The 21,583-nt window shown below is 50.5% G+C and overlaps 1 protein-coding gene across 1 annotated transcript in view; it reads left to right on the forward strand.

Moving 5' to 3' along the window:
- The first annotated feature begins 231 nt into the window (after nt 1–231).
- Nucleotides 232–21,583, forward strand: part of FGF18 (fibroblast growth factor 18) — a 68,572-nt gene continuing 47,220 nt past the window's right edge. The window contains exons 1-2 of the mRNA XM_005144161.4: nt 232–409; nt 674–710. Of these exons, the coding sequence (XP_005144218.1) occupies nt 378–409; nt 674–710 (69 nt within the window). The 5' untranslated portion in view covers nt 232–377. The remainder of the gene's footprint in view (nt 410–673; nt 711–21,583) is intronic.

Here is a 21,583-nt window from a genome sequence, read left to right on the forward strand (position 1 = left end):
GGGCGCGGGGCCGCAGAGACGCTTCATCCGCCTCGCAGGGCCGGGCCGGGGGGGCGGCGGGGGGGGGGCACCCGCTGATGGTCGGAAGTTACTGACAATAAGCACCTTCATCCCCCCCAAAGGCGGAGAGAGAGAGAGAGGGAGAGGAGGAGGAGGAGGAGAGACAGGGGGAGAGGAGAGCTGATGCCTAAGCGAGTCACTCGGAGGAGGCAAAGCGGGCGGTACCACAACTTCTCGGCGGCGCGGAGCGGCGCGGAGCGGCGAGGAGCAGCGCGGAGCGGAGCTCGCCGGCCGGATCGCTCCCATGTCAGGGCGGCGGTGGGGGACTGCACTCCGCTAGCGTGAAGCCACTGACCTCCCCCTCTCCTCGCCCAGCGATGTATTCACTGCTCTCCGCCTGCACTTGCCTGTAAGGATTATGGCATATTTTGAGATATTTTTGTATTATTTTTTATTGCTTTTATTTTTTATTAAACTCTCGTTTTGGAGGCTCCGGTTGCGTTTTCCTTGCAATCAGGTGGTAATGGGGACTCGAGCCTTTCTATAAGCAGAGCATTACTCTGCACCCTTTAAAACATTGCAAACAAAAACAAAGCTTAAAAAAAATCAACTTTAACCATTTTACCGCATCATTTGATCTTTTGTTGCCTTTTTTGTTTTTTCTCCTCTCCAGATGTTTACATTTCCTGCTGCTGTGCTTTCAGGTACAGGTACGTGTCCTTTCTGTCCTCTTTCGCTTTTGGTTGTAAAATAGAAACAAAGGCGGCGTGCTGACCTCGGAGTGCCAGCCAGGTTTTTGCGAGGGCTTTCACTTGTTTCCCTCTCGAGTTTTATAGCCGTATTAAACCGGTCCCCGCGGCAGATGCTGGAGCGTCGAGCGGGGCTGCCCGTCTCGCCTTGCTGCCGCTGGGTGCCCGCTTGTGCCGAGGCACCGCTGCGGGCCGCTGGCTGGGGCGCAGCCGGGTGCGCCGGTAGTGGGATCCTCTGGAGTGCATTAGCCTGGCTAATGATGTGAGAGGGAGTGCTGGACTCTCCTCCTTGCACAATGTTGATTGATGCACTTGCCTTGGAAGAGCAGGCGCTCTCCTGCTCGCCCTCTTTTTTCCCCCCTTCGCTTTATTTTTTTCCTTTTTTTTCCCCTTTCCTAGGGAACTTACTCCCAAAAACTGATACTTTGAAAAACACGAGTTTCCTAAGCCAGGAGAAGCAGGCTGCATGCTTCCCTCCCCATTATTCAGTAGAAAGCCGTCCAAGTCAGCTCCTGCCTTTGATCCTGCCTCGGCAGGAATGAAGCCGTTGGAGGAACACCCTGAGCGGCGAGGCTCTGCAGCCCCGGCGCCTGCCGGACGGGGACGGTGTCTGGGGGTGCAGGGTGGACGCTGTCCCCTGACACCTCCTGGGATGTGGGTTTAGCCGAGTACCCTGGAGCAGACCCACCTGCGGACCAGGCAGAGCAGGTGCCACCGGTCCAGGGGCTCCTGCCCATCATCCATCCCATGGGGCTGGGGACCACTCATGCACCCCTCAGCCCCATGCTGTGCTTTGGCTGGGATTGCACCTGCTCGTCCCTGCAGATACCCAACAGAAGTGAGGGATGGTGCTGGGTGAGCATCAGCAGCACCACCTGGGCAAGCACAGCTGCAGCCTCCAAGGGGGCTCCCATCCCAAATCAGCCCCATCCCCAGCTCTTCCACCCCTTAAAAAGAATAAATCCCGGGTCACAGCCTTTTTCCTCATCCCCTCTGAAAACTGCAGCTGGAATCCAGCACCAGCAGAGCCTCCTCATGAGGAGAGGATCCACAGCTGTAAATTACCCTGCGGTTGGAAGGTGTTTGTTTCTCCGGTGCGTTTTCAGTCGGGTGTTTTTGGGTTTTCTGTGGGTGTTTTCCGAGCCCAATGAATCCCAGTCTGTGCCGGGCTCGCAGCGACGGCACCTTTGCAGAGGGGAGACATTTTTGTGCGCTTGTGCGGTAACTGAAGTTAATCAGGCTCCATCCCCTCCCTCTCCCCCTCCCTTCGGTGCTTTTAGTGAATCAGAAAAAGTTTGGCTGGCTGCCTGGAAAGCACTTGCTAAAATCTGATCTCTTACTTCAGCAGCCTTAAAACAAAGTTATTGGCATTTATACAGTTGGAGCTCGCAGGCTTCCAAAGCAATAAAATAATAAGGGGGGGGGAGAAAAGCTCTGCTCTCTGGTGCTATTAGAACCATACTTGCTCCATTCCGTGCTGATTTGGCAGCATTTGGCCGGGTGTGAGGCAGGGATCGTGTCCTGGGCCGTGGTGGATCTCACTGGGTGTCACACCGAGAGGAGAGCTCTATCGGCGATTAGCGTTGGGAGCCAAAACATTAGATTAGTCATACTCAAGGGCCTTGGAGTGAGTGTTTACAGTATTAATGGTAGATGAAAAGATGTGAATGCTGTAAGTTTTTATTGCCCGTTTTGTTACACTTTCTTTCTGGATTTATTCACAGGATTACATGTTTTGAGCCTGAATGGGAGCGAGGGATTATAGGATTTCTTTTATAATGATCAGTTTGGGTAGGAGTTAGCCTTTGGTGAACTGGAGTAAATTAATGCATCACTTAGGTTTAATATTTATTTAGGCTAAAGGAAGTTGTTTAGTTTTGCTTAAAGGGCTCTGTGTTGTATTGGGGAGATTTAAGAGTGCCTGTAATGGATTATATTCTAAGGCTGCCTTTCGCCCTTCTGTGCAAGCCATGATCAGCGGTTGTCCTACATGTAGCCTTAGAATTACAGTCCTCTGCAGCTGACTGTTACCCTGTGGGCTCTGCATGCAAAGATGAAAACCCCTCCAGGATGGAGGCAATCTGGGGCAAAATACCATAGCTTGGGCATTTGGGGTAACTCCGGTGAGTTACTCACGGTTGAAGGCTGCGCTGCATTGAAGTGGAGCTGCCTGCAGTTAGGTGGTGCGGAGGCTCAGCTGCTGGCTAGAAGCTTCCTTGTAGACACCGAGCCCCCCTCTGTGGGTGACCCATCTGGGTGCAGCATCACCCATAGATAGGGCTGTGGATGAGTTGGTCTCCTCCAGACTCTTGCCACAGGGTGAGATTTCCAGTGAGGGACATCAGTGGGAATAGCGTGTGATGGGTCAGAGCGCTGCTGGAGCACTGGCAGCTGTGTGCTGGCATGGCCACGAGAGCAGCCCTGAGGACAGCTCCTTCTCTGGTCCCTTTCCCTGTGTCCTCAAATCGTTTTCTTCTCTTGTATCTTGGGAAGTTCTGCTGCTGTCCCAAGGGCAGCAGGGACACTGGGTGTCTTTGGGGTCACTAGAGGGGTTGTTTGCACAGGTTGTTCTTAGCGATGCTTTTTGCTTGATAGTGATCTCTCCTCTATCACTGATCTTGAGCATCCTTCAGTTTAATTCTCCTGCTGCCTTTCCACACTTCTGGAAGGAATCTGTCCTCTTGCTTTTCCCCTCCTAGTGTCCCAGAACAGTTTCAGGTTTGGCTTTGGAGTCAGTTTTCACATGGGCAAGAAACCCCATGGGCAAGCACCTTTTATGGATGGTGTGGGATTCCCGTGTGCTGTGCCATCTCTGGCAGCCCCCATGGCCCTTAGGACACTGGGATCAGGGACATGGGACCTCAGGAGCTCAGAGGTCCCTCTTTGCTGGGGCTGGAGGCAGCTTTGGTGTAGGCTGAGCTGTAGGATGCAGGGGTTGGGGTGTTGCTGTGGTTGGCAGGAGCCTCCAGCTCTTCTGCCCAGGGCTACCTCCAGCACATCATGAGCTGGGGCATGGGGTGATGCTGGCATGGGTTGCCCCAGCCACACCATAGAGTGGAGGCTGATGCTGCCTCAGCCTCTTCTCTGCCCTGATAAACCTCAGCCTTTTCTTCTACATGAAGTGCATCTGTCTTAGATTATGAAGAGGTCCCTGACAGGGCCAAATCCTTTGCTTTTATGGCTCTTGTAGGTTAAGATCCAGCTTTGGAATCTGATCTGGAAGCAAACAGGAGGTCAGAAGAGCGCACAAGGCAGCACGGGGCTATTTTCACATCTGCCGGTGTTGTGTAAGAGGCAGGCTGCCGTGCACCATGCCAACAGCAACTTGTGTTCCTCCTAAGCTCCTGTGCAGCGACAGACAGTTATTGTTGGGGCTCTGTAAAGTGAGACCCGGAGCAGTGCTGCTTCCATGTGCTCAGCAGCCAGAGCCGCGGTCGGAGCAGCACATGTCGGAGGTGTGAGCATCCTGAGTGCTCCCTCCTGCTCCCTTCTGCTCCTCTGCAGTCTCTCCAGGGCCAATGGATGGGGACACCGCTGTGGAGAAGCCAGAGCATGGCCCTCACTGTGGATGGCTCCTGGCTGCCTGTGGTATGGGGGTGCTGGAGCCCAGGGGTCCCTGCCTGCCCTGCCCTTGCCCTCCTGGCAGTGGTGCTGTGGTACCCAAGGCAGGGTGGGTAGCATGGCCCCAGCAGGGTTATTCTTATGCCTACGCTCCCGGCAGATGAGCATCCTCCTGCCTTTGCCCTCCTTGGCTGTCACATCTGACCTGAGATGGTGGCCAAGGCTGCTTGTGCTGCCAGGGATGGAGGTTCTGGGGCTTAAGCATCACTGCATCACTCCTAAAGCCCATGCTGTGGGATGGGGCAGGGGCACTTCAATGTGATGTGCTGCTCCTCATAGCAAAGTCCTGCATACTGGGGCTCAGTGGGGTCCCTGCGACCTGCAGCTACCAGGCTGGGACATCCTATGCTTGGCATCTCCACTCAGCCTGGACTGGGACCACCCTCCAGCTCCACAAAGGTGTCTGAACCCCCCATGACAACATCCCAAGTGAGTTCCACTTCCCAGCCTTGTCTCGCTGTGGTTCCTGCCATGCTGCCATACCTGCCTGAGCTTACCCACCCTGTGCTTGTGTGGGGCTTGTTGTGGTGTGGAAGTGATGCTGTGAAGGACAAAATGTGGCAAAGGTGGCCTGGGAAAGGCTTGAGGAGTTTTCTGCTGGCTTTTCCCATCACAGCCAACTCTATTATTAGGCAGTGAGAAGATAAGAGAAACTGCATGAGCAAAGCCTGATTTAATTAGAGGAGGAGGAGCTCAGTGGTGTTGATGAAGTGCATAACCCCATCACTGGCTGCAGCTGATGTGCTGGTCCATGGCTCTGGGTCTGTGCTGCTGCTGGATTTGCTGTGGTGGAGGCAGTGCCTGCTCACATGGCTCCACAGGGGCTTGGTTGAGCTTCAAATCACTTGTTCCTGTTTCAGCCCCTCTTGCTCTCCAGAACACCCATGCTGCTTGCCACGAGGTTGTTTTATTCCCCCTGCTGACTCGTTGCTCCTGTGTATGAAGTGTTGTGTCCTGAAGATGCCCTCTCTGCCTGCTTCTTGCCTCCTGGTCTTTGTAGAGCTCAGGCTCATGAAGGGAGAGCAGACACATTGGAGTGGTTGCCTGCATGGGGAGTTGGCACTGGCCTGGCACTGGTGCTGGTGCACGCTCTGGTTCTCCCATGGAGTTAGCACAGTGTGAGTGCAGGTGTGGGTCTGGCTGCCAGGGATGGGGTGCACAGCCCGTGCCCCCCGCAGCATCTGTACTGGGCACATGGTGCCTTTGCTTCCCACGGTCCCCAGCCCTTGAACACACTGCCACAGGCCTGCTGCCAGGAAACCCTCCAACATGTGTTTAGCAGGAAGATCCGCAGGGACAAAGCTGGTTTCCAGATTCCCATCCCAGTGAGGCAGAAACAAACACAAACTCCTTTGGCATTTGGGGGCTTGGCATTTTCAGGGTGTGCTGTGGCAATGGGCAGCAAAGCAGAGCTGCTGCGGGGAGGCTTCAATCCGCATGTATTGCAGTTTGCCTTTTCAAAGCTTTAGAGATGTACAAGATGCTTCAGAGAAGCAGAGAAGGACTTGGGTGTTGTTGAGGAGAGCATGCAGAAGGGCACAGTAGGTGCAGGCTCTGATTTCCCCTGGTTTAGATAGCTGGATGCATCATGGGTTTACATTCAATTACTGTTTTGCTTTCCTTATTGCCCATGGCAAGTCCAGGCCTGGATGGAGGTGGGTGATGCTGGGTTGGGAGCAGTGCTGGGTTTCACAGGAGGGATGTCTGCTTAAGCCCTATTTGTTTTTTGCTTGTGGAGCAGCTTGGCTGTAGCACATGGAGGTGGGAAAGAGAAGAGCAGAACGGGTGAAGGGTTGATGCTTCCATAGCCCTATGGGTGCGTTTAGGACACGGTGATGCAGCCGATGGTGGGCCCTTTGTTGAGGGGCCATTGGGGGCTCAGGGAAGAGGAATGGTGTCAGGAGGGACTCGGGTGGCCACTCAGGATCTGATCCTGCTGTAAGCTGATAGTGTGGAGCTGGGCAGCCAGGCGAGTGGATCCCTCCCTCTGCTGCAGGAGCCTGAGCTCAAGAGAAAGACTCCCCTAGGGCTGCAAATCATGTTTTTGGGTCTGTAAAGCTACTTCCTGGGTCATTGGGAGTGTTTTTATGGGTCTCTTCCTTTCCTTAAGCGCTGGGAAAACCCCTGTCACACTTCCCCTCCCTCCTCGATGAGATTTCACTTTGTTTTCTCCTGGATTTGGACACTTTAGGCACCAGTTTCGATAAGAGCAGGTGAAAAATGGGTTCAGTGTGATTTAAACAGGGAAAGAAATAAAGGAGTGGCTGCTGCTGGTGCCCGGTGAGGATGGATACCTGCTGCCAGGGCCTTTGCGTAGAGGAAACTGCTCCTGTCCTCGAAGGCTGGGGTTGGTCACAATGTGGGTGCTGGGGGTGGAAGCCTTGAGCACAGGGCGACAACTAAATACCTTCCTGCCTGTGGGGCTGGTGGGCAGGAGCCCCCAATGCTTTTGAGAGAGATGCTCTGCTCAAAGCATGACCCTGCCGTGCCCTGCTGCTGGGACCAGGGGGGCTTCCATGTGGGAATCCACAGCCAGAGAGGTCTGAACCCATGTTTTGTGTTTCCTTCCCTGGGTGTTTGTGTTTTGTTCTCCGGGTGCCATAACATCAGGTACAAGCAGAGTTATGCAGAGCTGTGCATTACGCTGCCTACCTGGTATGTCCCTTCTGTGCGCTGGTACCTCTCCAGATGTCCATGGAGGATTAAGCATCCAGAGAAGCAGCTGGAGGGAAAGTAAGAGAAAAGAAACCCGAAATAGAAAGGACTGTCTGGCTCTGCCAAAGTATTTTCCTATTGGCATTCAGCAGCCTCGCCATAGCATGAAGAGAAAGAAAGGGGAACAGAGAGAGGAAGGAGGAGGCTTAGCCTGTCATGGTCTGCGTGTTCCCTTTGTGCTTGCTCCTTGCCGTGCTGGGGGCTGCAGTGGGTGGGAGCTGCTGTGCCAATCTTCCCAGCTTGGCCAGGGCAGGCAGTGGGGCTCATCCCCCTGCTTGCTGTGCCATGGGGCCGGGCTCCTTGGGCAGTGCTGGATTTCAAGCTAAACCACAGGGCAATGCTTTCCACGTAGCAGCAGCACATCCTCCCCAGGCACAGCACCCTGCCCTTTGCCAAACTCCATTTACACCCTGCTTGCAGCATGCAGTTGCTTTTTCATGAGGTTATCAGCTTTATTCTGCTGCAGTCAGGGGAAAGGGGTCGTGCTGCTGGGAAATCCAAAATGCCTTTAGCATAAGGACCTTAGGGTGCAGTAACAGCATCTGGGAGCACCCTCCTGCGTGCAGCTCCTGTCTCTGTGGTGCTCCTGCTTCACAGCCGTGTCCGAGTGTGTGCCCGCTGTCCATGCTGGCTGAGGTGAACTCTGCTTTGGGAGATGAGACAGAGCCAGCCCTCGGGGTGGAAATGCCCTCCCAGGTTCAGCAGGGCAGACATGGGGTGATGGGCCACAGTCGTGACCAGGCTGCGGGGCTGGATCCTGCATTCAGTGATGGGACAGCACCAAGGGAAAGCAGAGTGGTGAGGGGTTGGGTGTGCCCTCTGGTTCCTCTGTTAATGTTCCATTATCCAAATCACATTGGGACTTATGAATCCTAAACCTCACTGAAGGTCCCAGGAAGCTGCATATTGCATGGATAAGCAGTGATTAGTAATGGGTTGCTCTTCCTACAAGGTATTTCCAGTATTCCTTATTCCTCCCAGTTCCTTCTTCTCCTGCATATTTCAGATCCCTTTCTTTCCTGCTAAAATACTATCTTTGGCAGCAGTTTTAAGGACAGCTTGTTAAAAAGCTGTTGTGTCTTTTGGAATACCCTGAGCTACTCTTCTGCAGCAATCCAGAATTAACAGAAAGCGCAGAACAGTGGCAAGCCTAGTACATAACTGGGCTGGCAGCATGTGTACTGGGGGCCCACGGGCATGGATGCGGGATATGAAGCCCCAGAAGTATAACTTAGAAAATGGGATGAAGGATAATATTGATAGATAGTATTTTGCTGCCATTTTGATGCATTTGAAGAGAGGGATGGTCTGGAAAGCTGGCACAGCAGTGCTACGATGGCATGGGTTCCCTCACCACAGGTGGGACTGGGGTCAGCAACCCTGGGCTGTCACTAATGCACTGCTCCTTGAGCTTCTCCTGTCACATCTGAACCAACAGCAGTATTGCTGGATTCAAACCACAGGCAGTATTTGATTCAGTTATCCCAATGCACAAGCTAACAGCAAGCGCAGTGCGTACTCTACTTCCAGCCGTGATTTCCAACTATAAACTAAAAGCTGGTTTTGACCCCCTTAAGCTGCCAAGCCCTAAGGTTACAACCCTGTCTGGGTAGCATCAGTCCCTTGGTGTGGGGCTGTACTGTAAGATTGCATGGTGCAGTGCAGTATTGATTATCTGTAAAATAAATTGTGATGTATGTAGTGCAGGTTTCTGACCCCGTGGTCGCGACCTTGCTGTGATTGGGGAGACTTCCGACCAGCTGAGATCAGAATAGCAAACAGCCCCCCAGCAATCAATAGAGAAACCAGCAGGTCTGGTGGCTGGGGCCTTTTACAGGAGTAGTGTTTGATCCCACATACCCATGGCATTTTTATCCTGGGGAACAGGCAGCTCTACAAGCTCCCCATGAAATTAGATGGGAGACTCAGTGTTGGGTGCTTGGCTGTGCAACAAGCCAGCATGAGCATGGGGCAATCATGGTCTGAATGATATACTATACAAATAACTTTGCAGTGCAGAAGGGGGTGAGCACGTTGTTGTGTCGGGGTTTTCAATGGTCAGCAGAGCTGGTACATCTCGGGTGGAAGGGAGGAGCAAGGGCAGCGTGGCCAGCCCAGCACTGTCTGCAGGGCAGGCACTGAATGTCCACCCTGCTTATGTTGTGTATGTATTATGAGTTCAAAATAGCATTATCTCAGCCCCCACAAGAGAACTCTTGTGCCTGTAAGCCAAACTGACTCATCTGTGGCAAAACTGATAGCTAGATTGCAGGGCTGAGTGATTGGAGGCGTGCAGATGCCTGCAGACATGGACCTGGTGAGCCCCAGTGCTTTGCTGCGGTTGTTCCCCTAAACCTTACACCAAAGCATTGCCAAAGTGGGGTATGGTGGGACTGGGTGCTCTGAGACACCCAGAGAGCATCACCCTCATCCTGACCTGCTGGTGTGGGCATCGTGGTGGTGCCTCCAGCTCCTGGGTTGGCTGTGCTGTATTTGCCAGTTTGGAGAGGGAGCAAATGAATGGGAATAGCATGGCAGGGAGGCAGAGGGCTTGCTCTTGTGCTGTTTATGTTGAAGGAGTAGGTAATATGAATTTAATTGCTGTTTGAATTTAGCAAACAAGAAAATGGAATTTATTTGCACAGTTTTCATTTCTTTCTGGGAGCCTGATTTCCCCAGCGTGCACCATCACCGTGTGTGCCAAGAAGCTGAAGAACACCAGGTTAAGTTGTGGGGTTTCACTGCGGAAGAAAATCTGTGCTAACTCTGACACAGGGCCAGCAAGGCAGGGCTTTCAAAGCTGCTCTGTTAGGTGGTGGGGAGCTACAGCCATTCCCACACCGAACAGAGGACTGTTCCTGCTGTTTCATGGGCACTGTTTGTGTGCTGGGGCCTCTGACTTGCTCTGGCAGGTCCCTTGCAAAAGGATGCTCAGAGAGCAGGGGGTGGGGAGCCACAGTGATTACAGCATCCCAGTGCTGTAGGCACGAATGCTCGTGGTTCAAAGAAGGGGCTGTTGGGGAATCTCCGGCTGTATGTCACGAGCTCTCCTGTCTGTGTTTGCCCACAGCTGGCCTGAATTTCCCCAACAGCATTTTTTCCCACTGATGGTGCATGGTGATGGATGCAGCGAAGCGTGTCGGGCTCTCCCCGGTACCCACAAGCTGCACAGGGATGCAGCAGCCACACCTCGGAAGCTGCCTTTGCGATTGTAATGCCTCTTTTTCTTTCCAACCCCCTATTTAAAATGTTTCAAAAAGGATTCATCTTCCAAAACCTGAAAATTGTTCCGTGCAAATGGAAAACCTGTGATTGAATTCATTAAATCCAACTTTTCCTCAACCCAACAAAGCAGAAAGATAAGGAATCCTATTTGTTCTGCATTAGCAGCGTAAAGATTTCCAGGCAGAAGCACAACTAGGAGAGATCAGTACAAATGTTCTATTAGGAAGCAAACCGTTCCTGTCATTTCTGGCCCGGGGCTCACATGTTTGTTATATCGGATCCTGAAGGCAGATTGACAGTTCGGTTTGGATTAAATTCAACACATGGTTTATGCCATACTTTTGATAAGGCTCAATATTAATCTGATTCTTTTTGTGTGTGCGGTCTTCAGTACATGAGCAGCAGAATTGTCTGTTCCTAGGGATGTTTTTCATAGTGAAAACCATTGAGGAATTTATTTCTGGAGGGAAGATGAAATTACTGATTTAAAACCCTCTCAAGGTGGCAAGTCAAGTTGAAATCCATTGACTGCAAGCTTGACATGACCTGGGCAGGTTTTGAGCTATTTTATTAACTGATACAAAGAGTGTTATCTCTAAATATCTTTGGAAAGGCAGCAGAGGAGGAGACTGGCTCGTGCAGAAGGACCAGAGCAGGTTCCTCTTTCCATCAGCATCAGCCTGCAGTTCTGGTCAGCTGGGAATGGAGGTGATCACTGTTTGCACTTGTACATGCTTGGGGTTCCTCATGGGAGTAATGGGCAGTGCCACTGTCTGCTGGTTCTCTTTTGGTGTGTCCCAGAGATGAAGTACATTGGCCCATGAGGTACAGACAGTTATCTGTATATATATATTTATTCTGTTTATCAATGGGCTTCACTCTCCAAAGCTGGTGTTTTTTGTCATTGCTCTGTTCCCTAGAAAGCAAGCAGGGAAAAAAGGCAGAAGAACTGAGAACAGGGAGGACCAAAGGAGAAGAGGCAAAGGAGGAATTACTTGTGCCTTTGAACTCTGTGGCTCAGCAGTTGTATTCCTGGAAACCTGGCTGCAAGGCTTTGTGTCTGCCTTTGCTGTAGGATGCAGTGATCTGTTGTGGCTAATGCTGGGGCTACATCCACCTCTAGTGCAAATGTGGTTGTTTCATCAGGGGTGAAGGTGATCTCAAAGCTTGTCTTTGGTGCTTGAAGGTAATCAGTGCTGGCAGGACCTGTTGGGTGCTTGTATGCTGCTGGAATAGGGTGCTGGAGAAGCTCTGACTTGATGGTGATGCTGAAAGCAGATGAGATCCTTATCCCAACTACATATTAACTTCATAGAGAATGAAGTTAATGGAGCTGGAGATAAACATTGCCTGGATCTGCATTCATTTGGAGCTGCCTCCAGCAGCAAGTCGCACCCAGTGAGGTGCTTAGGCAAGCTCTCCTCTGAGTGATGGAGCTCCTGGGGCACACGTCTTGGGGTGAAGCCCTTGGGTTCCCAGCAAGACGGTGGCATGTTCCCTGCATCCATCCCTGCTGGGTGAGGCTCAGACGGAAAACGTGTGTTTGCACAATTAACGTGGCCCCTTCCTTCCCTGGCAGCAGAATGGTTTATTGATTTCCTTGGCCCGCTCGCCCCCACCCATTCAGCAATAATGACCCTTCCACCCCAACCCTAAATCATCCCAGCCTGCCTCGCCCGTAAGCCCTCTAATCTTTTTGGGTTGTTGTTGGTATTTATGCTCGTGGAGGTTTATGATCTGTCGGCGCTGGCTGCTGAAATGCTTTATTTATCCATGCGCTGGGCCACACAGGGAGCGTCCTTATTCTGGTATCATGTTCAGGATGCTGTAGTTAAGGTTTGTGTCAGCACTTCCATGCACAAACCTTGTTATTCAGGGGTTTTGCAACTCTGTGGGAAAGAAAACCAGCGACCTGGCACGGCGAGGGGAGGCTCGGAGGCACAACATGAAAGCCAGCAACCCACTGCCCATTTAGGGATTATTAGATGGGCAACCTCTCTCCTGGAGGAAAATAGCCAGAAACATCCGCCTCCTTTGGTTTGATTTTGTAAGAAGAAAAGCCCTCTTTTGTGGGCTTGTATTGGTGTGAGACAGGGAGAACACAGTGAGGTAGGACACAGGCTGGAATCCTCTCTGGATACTTAAGAAATAAACATCTGGAGCAAAACTTCCTTCTACTCTGAAGAAATGGTGTGGAGGGTTTGGGGAGGGCAGGGGCTGCTCCTTGCTGCCTCACTTCACCCGGCTGGCCCAGCACCGAACAGTAGGCAATGGGGTATATAAACCTGATTTATTGCCCTGTTAGTGCAGGAGCTTGTGGGCTTATAAATTACTTGGAGATTTCTCGATAATAGAGAGAGTGTGGTATAAACAGGAGAGATAATAGGGCTCGAGAATGTATTTCAAAGAACTGTAAGGGAAGGAAGGGTTTCATGGCTGTTGGCAGGTATGGGATGATGGCTGGCTGTGGTAGAGGACAAGCCTTTACAGACCAACCCCGCTGGGATGTTTTGTTATTGCTCCCTCTTAATGGCTGATGGGTTTTGTGGGTGCTCCGTGGAGCAGCCTGAAGCAGAGTTGATAAGTCAGTGAAAATGCTCACAGAACCCGTTAGCCCAACACAGCAGGGTTTGCATCGGGGCACCTTGTATAGGCAGGATTGATCAGCCCCTTGTGTCCGGGGTTAGGGATTGATCAGTGCCTTGTGTCAGGCAGGGATGAAGCACTCTCTGGTTTCCCTGGAAAGGGGACAGTGTGGCAACAGGGTTTCTGCAAATGGAAACAGGTAGTGCCACATAAATGCTCAACCCTTCCGTTAGCAGGTACCAAGCTTGTGTGACTGGCAGCCCTAAATCACTGCTCCAAAACTATTCTTCTCATCTCCCGGATGGAGCTGTTGGGTCTCGCAGCTCCTCTGCAGGCTTGTGAGAGTGCCAGGCTTGATGAGGAGCATCCTGACACCCTTGAAGGTGTTGCAGCTGGTCACAATTTCTTCAGTAAATGGGAACTTTTAAGCCATTTAACATCTTGGTCTTACTTGGGGATGTCTTTGGTGTGAAATCCTGCTTTGCTGATTGCTCCTTGCAGCATGTTACTGTGCAGCATCTCAGACCATGGCTTTGAGGTAGGGCCACCCTGGAGATAGGGTAGGAAACAAAAAAGGTTGCTTTTAACAAGACTTAAATAGTTTTGCTAAATAAAAGTGGGTCTTCCCAGGTAAGTAAGTAAGGGACGTTTTCAAATAGAAATGGGGTCTGTCCATGTCCTACATCAGCAGGGCTCCTGTGGTGATGAATGTGGGGTTCAGAGGATGTCCAGGGAACTCCATCCTGCCTTATAATTCATTAAACAGTTTTTGCAAGGCAAGCAAAGCATAAGGGAAGATCACAAAGAAAATGCCTCTGTTGCAGAGATGAAGGAAATTTTGCATCTTATCTTTCAAATAACTGATCAAATTACTGATGGAAATCATCTCTGGGAAGCCCTGTTCCAGAAATAACTTGCAAGGCTTTTGTAAATAAAGATGTTTCTCATGTACGTGGGATGAAACTATGCAGGAACGCTGCAGGTGCTCGGTCCTGGTTGCTTGGGGAGAGGAAAAGGAAACTTGTCAGCAATGTGCTGGCAAAGTCTGCAGCTGAAATGGGGAAAAGCTGCTTGAAGGACAAGCGATGCCCATCTCTATGGCTGTGGTTTCACAATTGCCATTTTTCTGTAGGTAGTTTGCTGGCCTACTCCACTTTTCACCCAGGCTGCTCTTCCTTGTTGCTGTTGGGCTTTGTCTTTACCAAGTCCCAGTGGGTTCGGAGAGTTTGGTGGCTTGCTCTTGGGAGCTGCAATCCTGCTGTGCTGTGCTCTTGTACCAGTTCCCTGCTCTCTCCTCCTCAGGAGCCTCCAACATTATTTCCAGACCTAAGCCTTTCTTGTGACATAACAATGATGGGCATCTCTGAGCCCCTGCATGAACAGGGCAGACAAATCTTTTATGCCCTCTGTTCCTTTTCTGTGTATTCTGGGGTTTGATGCAGCTCTGTACATTGCTCTTGAAACAGTGCTTTTTTCCTGGCTTTTCCAACAGCAACCTAAGTCAGAGCTTGTCTGATAGACTCTTTGGATATGGTGGGTGAAGCCCAAGGACAGAGAACATGTCATTATGTATTACCAGCATCACTGACAAGAGGGAAATGGAAGGAGAAAAGAGATGCCCAGTGGCGGTTGGTATTTTACTATGGGTTTAGCCCTGAGGAGATGTCCCTGTCTCTGGACCATAGGTGAAGTTTGCAGAGGTCTTCACATGCAGCTTCTTTTCCTGTTTTGACACTAAAAGCTTTGGATCAGCCTGGCTGGTGGGGCAGGTCCACAGTGACCCCTCGTAGTGCTGCCATGTGCCAGCCACATTCAGCAACACCAGCCCTGCTGCCTTTATTTCACTGGGTGAGGATGAAGGGCCCACAAAGGCCGTTCCCCAGGCTGGGCATCCCCATCGAGTGTTGTAATTAGGCTCTGACAAAGATATCAGTCCCGAGAGATGGGAGTTTTCCCTCTCAATAACTGATACTCACAGGCTGGCATTCAGGAGACAGGAAACCATTGAGGCTGCTGTGTATTTACCAGTTTCCAGTGATGTTTTGGTAGTTTCTGTAACATGGATTTGATACTTGCCCTGAACCTGCAAACATCTCCCTTCAGAGTGGTGCTGCTGGAGATGGTGAGTGTAAAGAAGATGCTCAGCTGAATGATAGAGAAGACAAACTGTAAATGTAGGAGGAGAGGGTGCAAGGCATGGGAGGTATTTTGGGTCTCAATCTGCTAATGTCAGGCAGTCCTAAAAGCAGGCATGAAAAACTGGAGGCAGACTAGAGGGAATGAACACCAAGCAGATGTGAGGTACCGGCAGTACAAACATTCCCAGTGGAATGACTCCTGCAATTTCAGTATATCCCCTGATTGGCCTCCGGTTACTGTTAAATGGATTAACTTCCCTGTCATTGGTCACAACCATTGTCTTATATCCCAGCACTGTGCAGAGGCTGCCAAATCATGGGATGAGTGAGCAGTGACACCTGGCGAGGTCCCTGTCTCCTTGGCACCATTCCTGTGTAGGGACACTAGGTGTTATCATGCCAGGATAAGCAGGAGTGGGACCTTTTGGAGCTTAATGAAAAGTTTCCAGAGAGCAAACTATAGGGGAAAAGTGGCACAAGATATTTGGATAGGGTCTCCAGATGGCTCTGCTGAACCAGCTGTGTGCCTTTCCCATCAGATCAGTGCTTGGGAGCTGCTGTCCAGGGAAGCAGTTGTTGAGCCACATCTCTCTTTTCATTGGAGTTGCAATGGAAAAAGGTGTTTTGGGAATCGTGTCCTGAACTCGTGTGTGCTGCTCGGCAGTTGCCATGTTTTACCCTAGAGGGAGTTGCTTTTCTGCAGTGGGAGCAGGGATCTGTGTGTTCCTTGGACGAAGTCAGGGGATCGGGATGAAAGGCGCTACCAGGATAAACATCGGATCACTGCTGCGGTGCTGCTGCTGCAGATGTTTATTTGTCTTATGGGGAGGTTGGTCTCTGATCTTCTCTCTCCTCCTGACAGCAGTGTTTTCCTGACTATCACTTGGGTTTCCCATGTCTTGTGCTTTTGCTTCTGTTTTTATGGAGGTCCCAGCTGGGCTGGTATAGAGATGTCACCTTGGAGATGATGGGCCCGTGCTTTAAAACCAGCACTGTAAATCCTAGGGCTGAATGACTGCCTTTTCCCAGGGTTTGGAAAACGCCTGACTGGTTTCCATGGAGTGGGCTTGGGGTTTCTGCTCTGCCCCAGTGCCGTGGCCAAACGGGATTGCAGCTGGAGCATCTGCCCTGGGAGGAAGTTGCTGCTGTGGAGGGAAGGAGAGAAAAGCTCCGGAGTGCTTTGAACCAGGCAGGTTTTCCAGTGATCAGGCTCAGGTCTCATTTGAAGACACCAATGAATTGCTGGGAAGTGTTTTTATTGGGGTGCTGCAGCTTTTATCCCAAGAGCATCCTGCTGGGACAACTGCTCTGGTCTCTGCTGCAACCCAACTGGTGTGGCCAGGCTGGGCTCCTCCACCACTGCCTGTGAAACGGGGTAATGGGGACAAGCCATGGGCTCAGCCGTATCCCACGATGAGTGGGGTAGGGAAGGGGCAGCCCCTCACCCTTGTTTCTCACCTTTGCAGGGCTCCCTGTGCTTTGTGCAAGGGCTTTTACATTGTTCTGGGAGCACATTGGAGGATGCTGCTGGGTCTGCTTTGAAAGGGAGGTACTCTGCAGCTCACTGTGCAGATGATGTGAGTTCAGACACAGGTTATGGTGCTGCTGCCTGGTCCAGGACCAGACTTGCTCTTCATGTGTTTTGGGTTGGAGAGACTTTATGGTTTCCTCTGGAGATTTTGTTTCTTGAATGTCTGTTTCAGCTGCTCAGAAACTAATCAACAACTATTGACAACCATTTGAATTGCTGAATGGTTTTAATTCCTGTGTATCAGGGCAGTTTGTTTCAGAAGGAGCATTTTCTCCATTACAAAAAGCTCTTTTGTTAAGGAGGTAAAGACAGTTGCAGCATGCTGAACTTCCTGAATACAACCACTGGCTTTGTGATCCATGGTCCCAAAGAGGTTGGTTGGGGCTGTTCTCTTTGCAGCAACACCTGTGCTGCGAGGAGGGACATGGGTATGAAACTACTGAAACCTGCTGATGTCCTGGTGCTGGCAGGAGGGACTGGTGCCAGCAGCACAGAGCCATGCAGGGACCCTCGGTCATGCATGGCCCCAGTGAAGCCTGATGTATGTTACCACTGGTCATCAGAGCATGTGGGGAATTAATGAATACTGAGCAGAGAGTGCACCCCTCGGGAATGGGGCAGTTGTTTTGGGTTTTGTTTTAACCTCATTGAACTCAATGGTGTTGGAAATAACTGTGGTGAAGTGGCAACTATGGGAGCGTAGCTCTTTCCCAGCAAAACCACCTGGGGAGAAGCCATGGCAAGAGATTTCAGCCATAACGGGGAGGATTTGGGAAAGTTTAGGCTTATGGAAGCAGTGATTTTTGCAGCTCAGGACTGTTGTGAAAGCAGTTGTAGTGTTACACATCCCCCAGAGCTGATCCTGTCTTCTCCCTGTGGGTTACGTGTCTCAGGATGGGTTTGATGTGGGTGGCAGGATGTGTCCAGAGCAATGTATGTGCAGTACAGTCTCAGTCCTGGGGAGGTATGAGGGTTTCTGCTGGCACCAAGGTTTGGGTTGCTGTGATCACACACTGTTCTTGTGGTTACAAGGCGATGCTGTCCAGGCAGTATTTGGCACCAAAGAGGATGAGACCTGAGCTGGGATTGGGAAGTGGCAGATGGGGCAGTGCCTGGAGGGGATGTGGGGGCTATGGAAGCCTAAGGTGACCCCATGAACACCATGGAAATGTATTCCAGTAAGCACGGGAGGAATCTGTTGAGCTGTTTGGTTTTAGTTAAATATCCTCTATTTTCCCCCCTAACTTATCTTTTTGAAACTCCCTTTATTCTGGAATCATTACACTATTTCCTAAAAATATGGTTTCACTAAGATAGGGTTGAATATTCTGAAATGGATCTTGTGGGACAGTTGTAGCACTTAAACAAAGCTAACTGCTTTGCATGAGCGTGGGCTCCAAGTCTCCCTGCATCCGTATCTCTTCCTGAGACAAAGTCATGTGGATAAACAACAACTTTGAGTCAGGATTGCTGAGGTCACCTTAAACTGGTATCGTGGATGTCCCATGAGATGTTTTAAAGCTCTGCCCAGATGTTGTGTCCCAGTTTGGGAACAGCAGAAAGGACAACCACAGTTAAGTGACAAATGTGCATTTCAGTGTGTCCATCTGCTACATGGAGGATCTCAGTTTTCCCCCTGAGACCTCTGTCAACTGATGGTGGTCAGCCAATGGCTGGAGCTGCAGAACCAAGCACCGCAGACCCCTTTGAGTGTGTGAGGACATGCAGGGACCCTTCAAATGATCCTGGGGGAAATGAAGTGCCAAAGCTGGAGTGGTCACATCTGTGTGGTGTCAGGTCGGAGCTGCCTTCAGCTCTGACCTCCCTCCCAAGCCCTGGCAGCAGCTTTGGAAGGCAGCGTTTTGCCAGTCACAGTGGAAGTCAGAAGGACCACCCAGTTCTGATAAGGGCAATTGAGAAAGGAAGGGGAAGATTGTGAAAAGAGGGGCAAAGGGGCACAAAGGGAAGAAAAAAACCCCACTGCTGAACAAAAATGAAGATCAAGACCGCTGTTAAACACACTGCCTGCGAGGGAGGTCTCCACCGTGCCTTTTCTAATCTAGAGCCAGCAAGGATTGTATTAACAGCTTCAACGCAATGGAACAAATTAATCCCTGATGTAATTGAAATCGGTGAGGTCTCACAATAGGTGAGTTTGACCCAGTGGGATAGAAATAGAACAAGTATTGGAATGAAGGAGTGAAATGAAGTCACACTGTTCAGCCATTGGTATTTCATTCCTAGAAACAAAGGCCAGACAAATGCAGAGAATACATGGCTCTGCTGGGCATGGTTGAAAGCTGCTCAATAATATCAAGCTTTGAAGGGATATTTCTGTGTGGAGAGGAAGTATATAGCAGAGATATAGCAAGCATTAGAAAGAAAGACAAAGAAAGAAAGGAAGAAAGAAAGAGCCCTGCTTGCTCGTTGGCTGATTGATGGCTGTGGTAACAAGTGCCAGCCCTGAGTTTAAAAATAACAACATATCACAGCTGGAGAAAAACATGCAAAATAATTAAGGTCCAAATTGTATTTCTGGAGAATCAAAATTGTCAAGAGCTCGTGGCAAGGGGCAGCATCCTGCAGATACCCCTGCATTGGAAAGGCATGGGGCTGGTTTGCTTTGGTTAGTACAGGTAGCAGGAGCTCATCCTATGGGGAGGTGGTGCCTTTTGGCACTGGGAGGTGGCTCGTCTTGGCTTGCTACATCCCTGCTGCACCAGGGCACAAGGCAGGCTCCTGTGGGGGGAAGGTGATGGCACAGGGGTGGGCTCCCCTTGCTGCTCTCACTCATGGTAACTGTATTAATAACGTGACCTGGGGGCTGCAGCCAGTGACCTTGTTCTGAATGGGTGAGAAGGGGCAGATGCAAGTGGAGATGTGGTGGACAGGGTGTTGGAGCTGTTCAGTATTGCTGCACTGCAGCACCTCAGCATCACGCTCGTGCTGGGCTCTGCACCGGATGGAGCACTCACTGCATGCTCCTTCTCTTTCTCTGCCTGCACGTGAGCATGGCTGGGGCTTTAGAAGTCATTAATCAAGGCTGAAACCCTGCTCTTCCCCAGACTGAGCCATTTCCCAGGGTGGAACAAGCTTAAAATGTCACCATCTCACAAACTGCGTTTTCACAGTTCTGGCTATGTCCCACTCCATCATCAAAAGGAGAAATTCGGTTTTCTCGAAGGCGGCATCATCTTTCTCTAGAAAATGGCCAAATAGTGACTGATGGGCCCATAAAACATTCGTTTCCTCAAGCTCTCAGGTTCCATATTTTTGGCACTCGCTCCCGTCTTCCTTGTGGTTTCATACCAGGCTCAGTAACGCTGCTGTCTGCCATCCAAGGGTTGATGGACTCATTGCATTAGGGGAGCTGGATAGCAGTGGTACATGGCTTGGAAAGCTGGTGGGATCTCAGGGAGGTGCTGGGCAGTTTAGCTGGGCACTAGCTGTATTCCATAGGGCTTTCAGAGGGAGTGGAGGTCTGAGGCTGCCCAAGGAGATTTAATGTGTGGCCTCTCTGAATGCAGCAGGCAGCTCTCTGGACAAGAGGAGGCTCTGCTTGCAGAGCAGCTTTTGGATCCAAGTATGTGTCACCTCACTGAGCTGTATGTCCCCTTTTCCAAGCCCTGGAAATGTCTTCTCTTTGGGTCTTGTTTAACATTTCTGAAATCCAAAGGGATGGGCAGGCTCGACCCCCACATCACCCCATTTCCTTCTTTCCAGCTCCATCCCTACACTCACTTAACTTAGAGTGAATTAAACAAAGAGCCAACATCCTTGAATTTCACATACTGCAGCAACTTGAAAGAGCTCAAGCCAAAGAAGTGAGTGGCTCAGCTTCAGAGCATATCTGTGCAGAAGTGAGGGGAGCTCTGGGTTTCTCTCCAGGATGGGCTGATGTCTCCATGCCAAGGGAGAGCTTGGCACCCATCCTTGGTGTGGGCAGGAGCAACTCTGCAATGAGGGCAGATGCAGGAGGGGAGGTGGAGGTGGTCTAGTGCTTGGCTTTCTTTCTTTCCCAGCATGGTGAAACGGATGTTGGGAAGAGAGAGGAGAAAGGAAATAGCCTGAATGCATTGCAAGGTAAAGCACACAGAGGAAAAGTATTCAAGCTGAAGGACATTGTTGGTACATTAACAAGTGAAAATAAACTGGATGTAAATATATGAGGTAGAAAATCAGGGAAGTGTTTCTGAAACAGTCTTCTAAGGAAGCAAAGACAAAAGATGGTTCATGACTCAATTCATAAATGGGCTATAAAGTGCTACAGCTCTAGTGGAGCAAGATCTTTTGGCATCTGGGTTTTAAATAGGGCATTTGTGCTTCTCTGAAATACTTTTTCCCACTGAAAAGAACCCAACCCAAGCTCCCCCCAAAGCATTTAAAGTGACACACTTTGTAAATGTTGTTTATGGAATCTCAGACCCACATCATTTTGAAGAACTGCTTGCATGGTGCACCCACTGCATTGCCCTTTCTCACAGTGCATCCTGGAGGATACAGTCATCAACCAAGGTGATGCTTCCCAAGGACTGAGAGTGCAACTTAGCTTTTTGGATATTTATCTTTCAAGAAACAAAAACAAGCTTCTGTTGATTGCAAGATGAAACAAACACCAAAGAAAAGGTCTGAGTTCTGTTATTTCAAAAGGCTTAGTTACACTTGTGCAGTTCTGGCACTGCCATGCTGTGGACTCTCTCCAGTTGGATGCACAGAGATTCATTCCAAAGTGCTCTCTCCCTTCTCTCCAGGTTCCTGCTGTGCATCTGAATATGGAGGCACTTTGTGTTAGGTACATTTCCAAATGTGCTTCTGAGCCCAAAGAAGTGAATACGTCAGAGCAGTGTGCATACACTTCTATCTGGCTTCAAACTAGGCTCTGTAATGTGAAGGTAACAGTATCCTGGTGATGGATTGACTTTACAGTTAAGAGGAGGAAAAAGCAGCAAGTAAGGAATGCATTGTGTTTCACAGTATGTTGAGGATGGCTGTCATGGTGAGCTAGCAAATCCTGCTGT

The sequence above is a fragment of the Melopsittacus undulatus genome, chromosome 10 (assembly GCF_012275295.1).
Source record: "Melopsittacus undulatus isolate bMelUnd1 chromosome 10, bMelUnd1.mat.Z, whole genome shotgun sequence".
In the NCBI taxonomy this organism is placed as follows: Eukaryota; Metazoa; Chordata; class Aves; order Psittaciformes; family Psittaculidae; genus Melopsittacus; species Melopsittacus undulatus.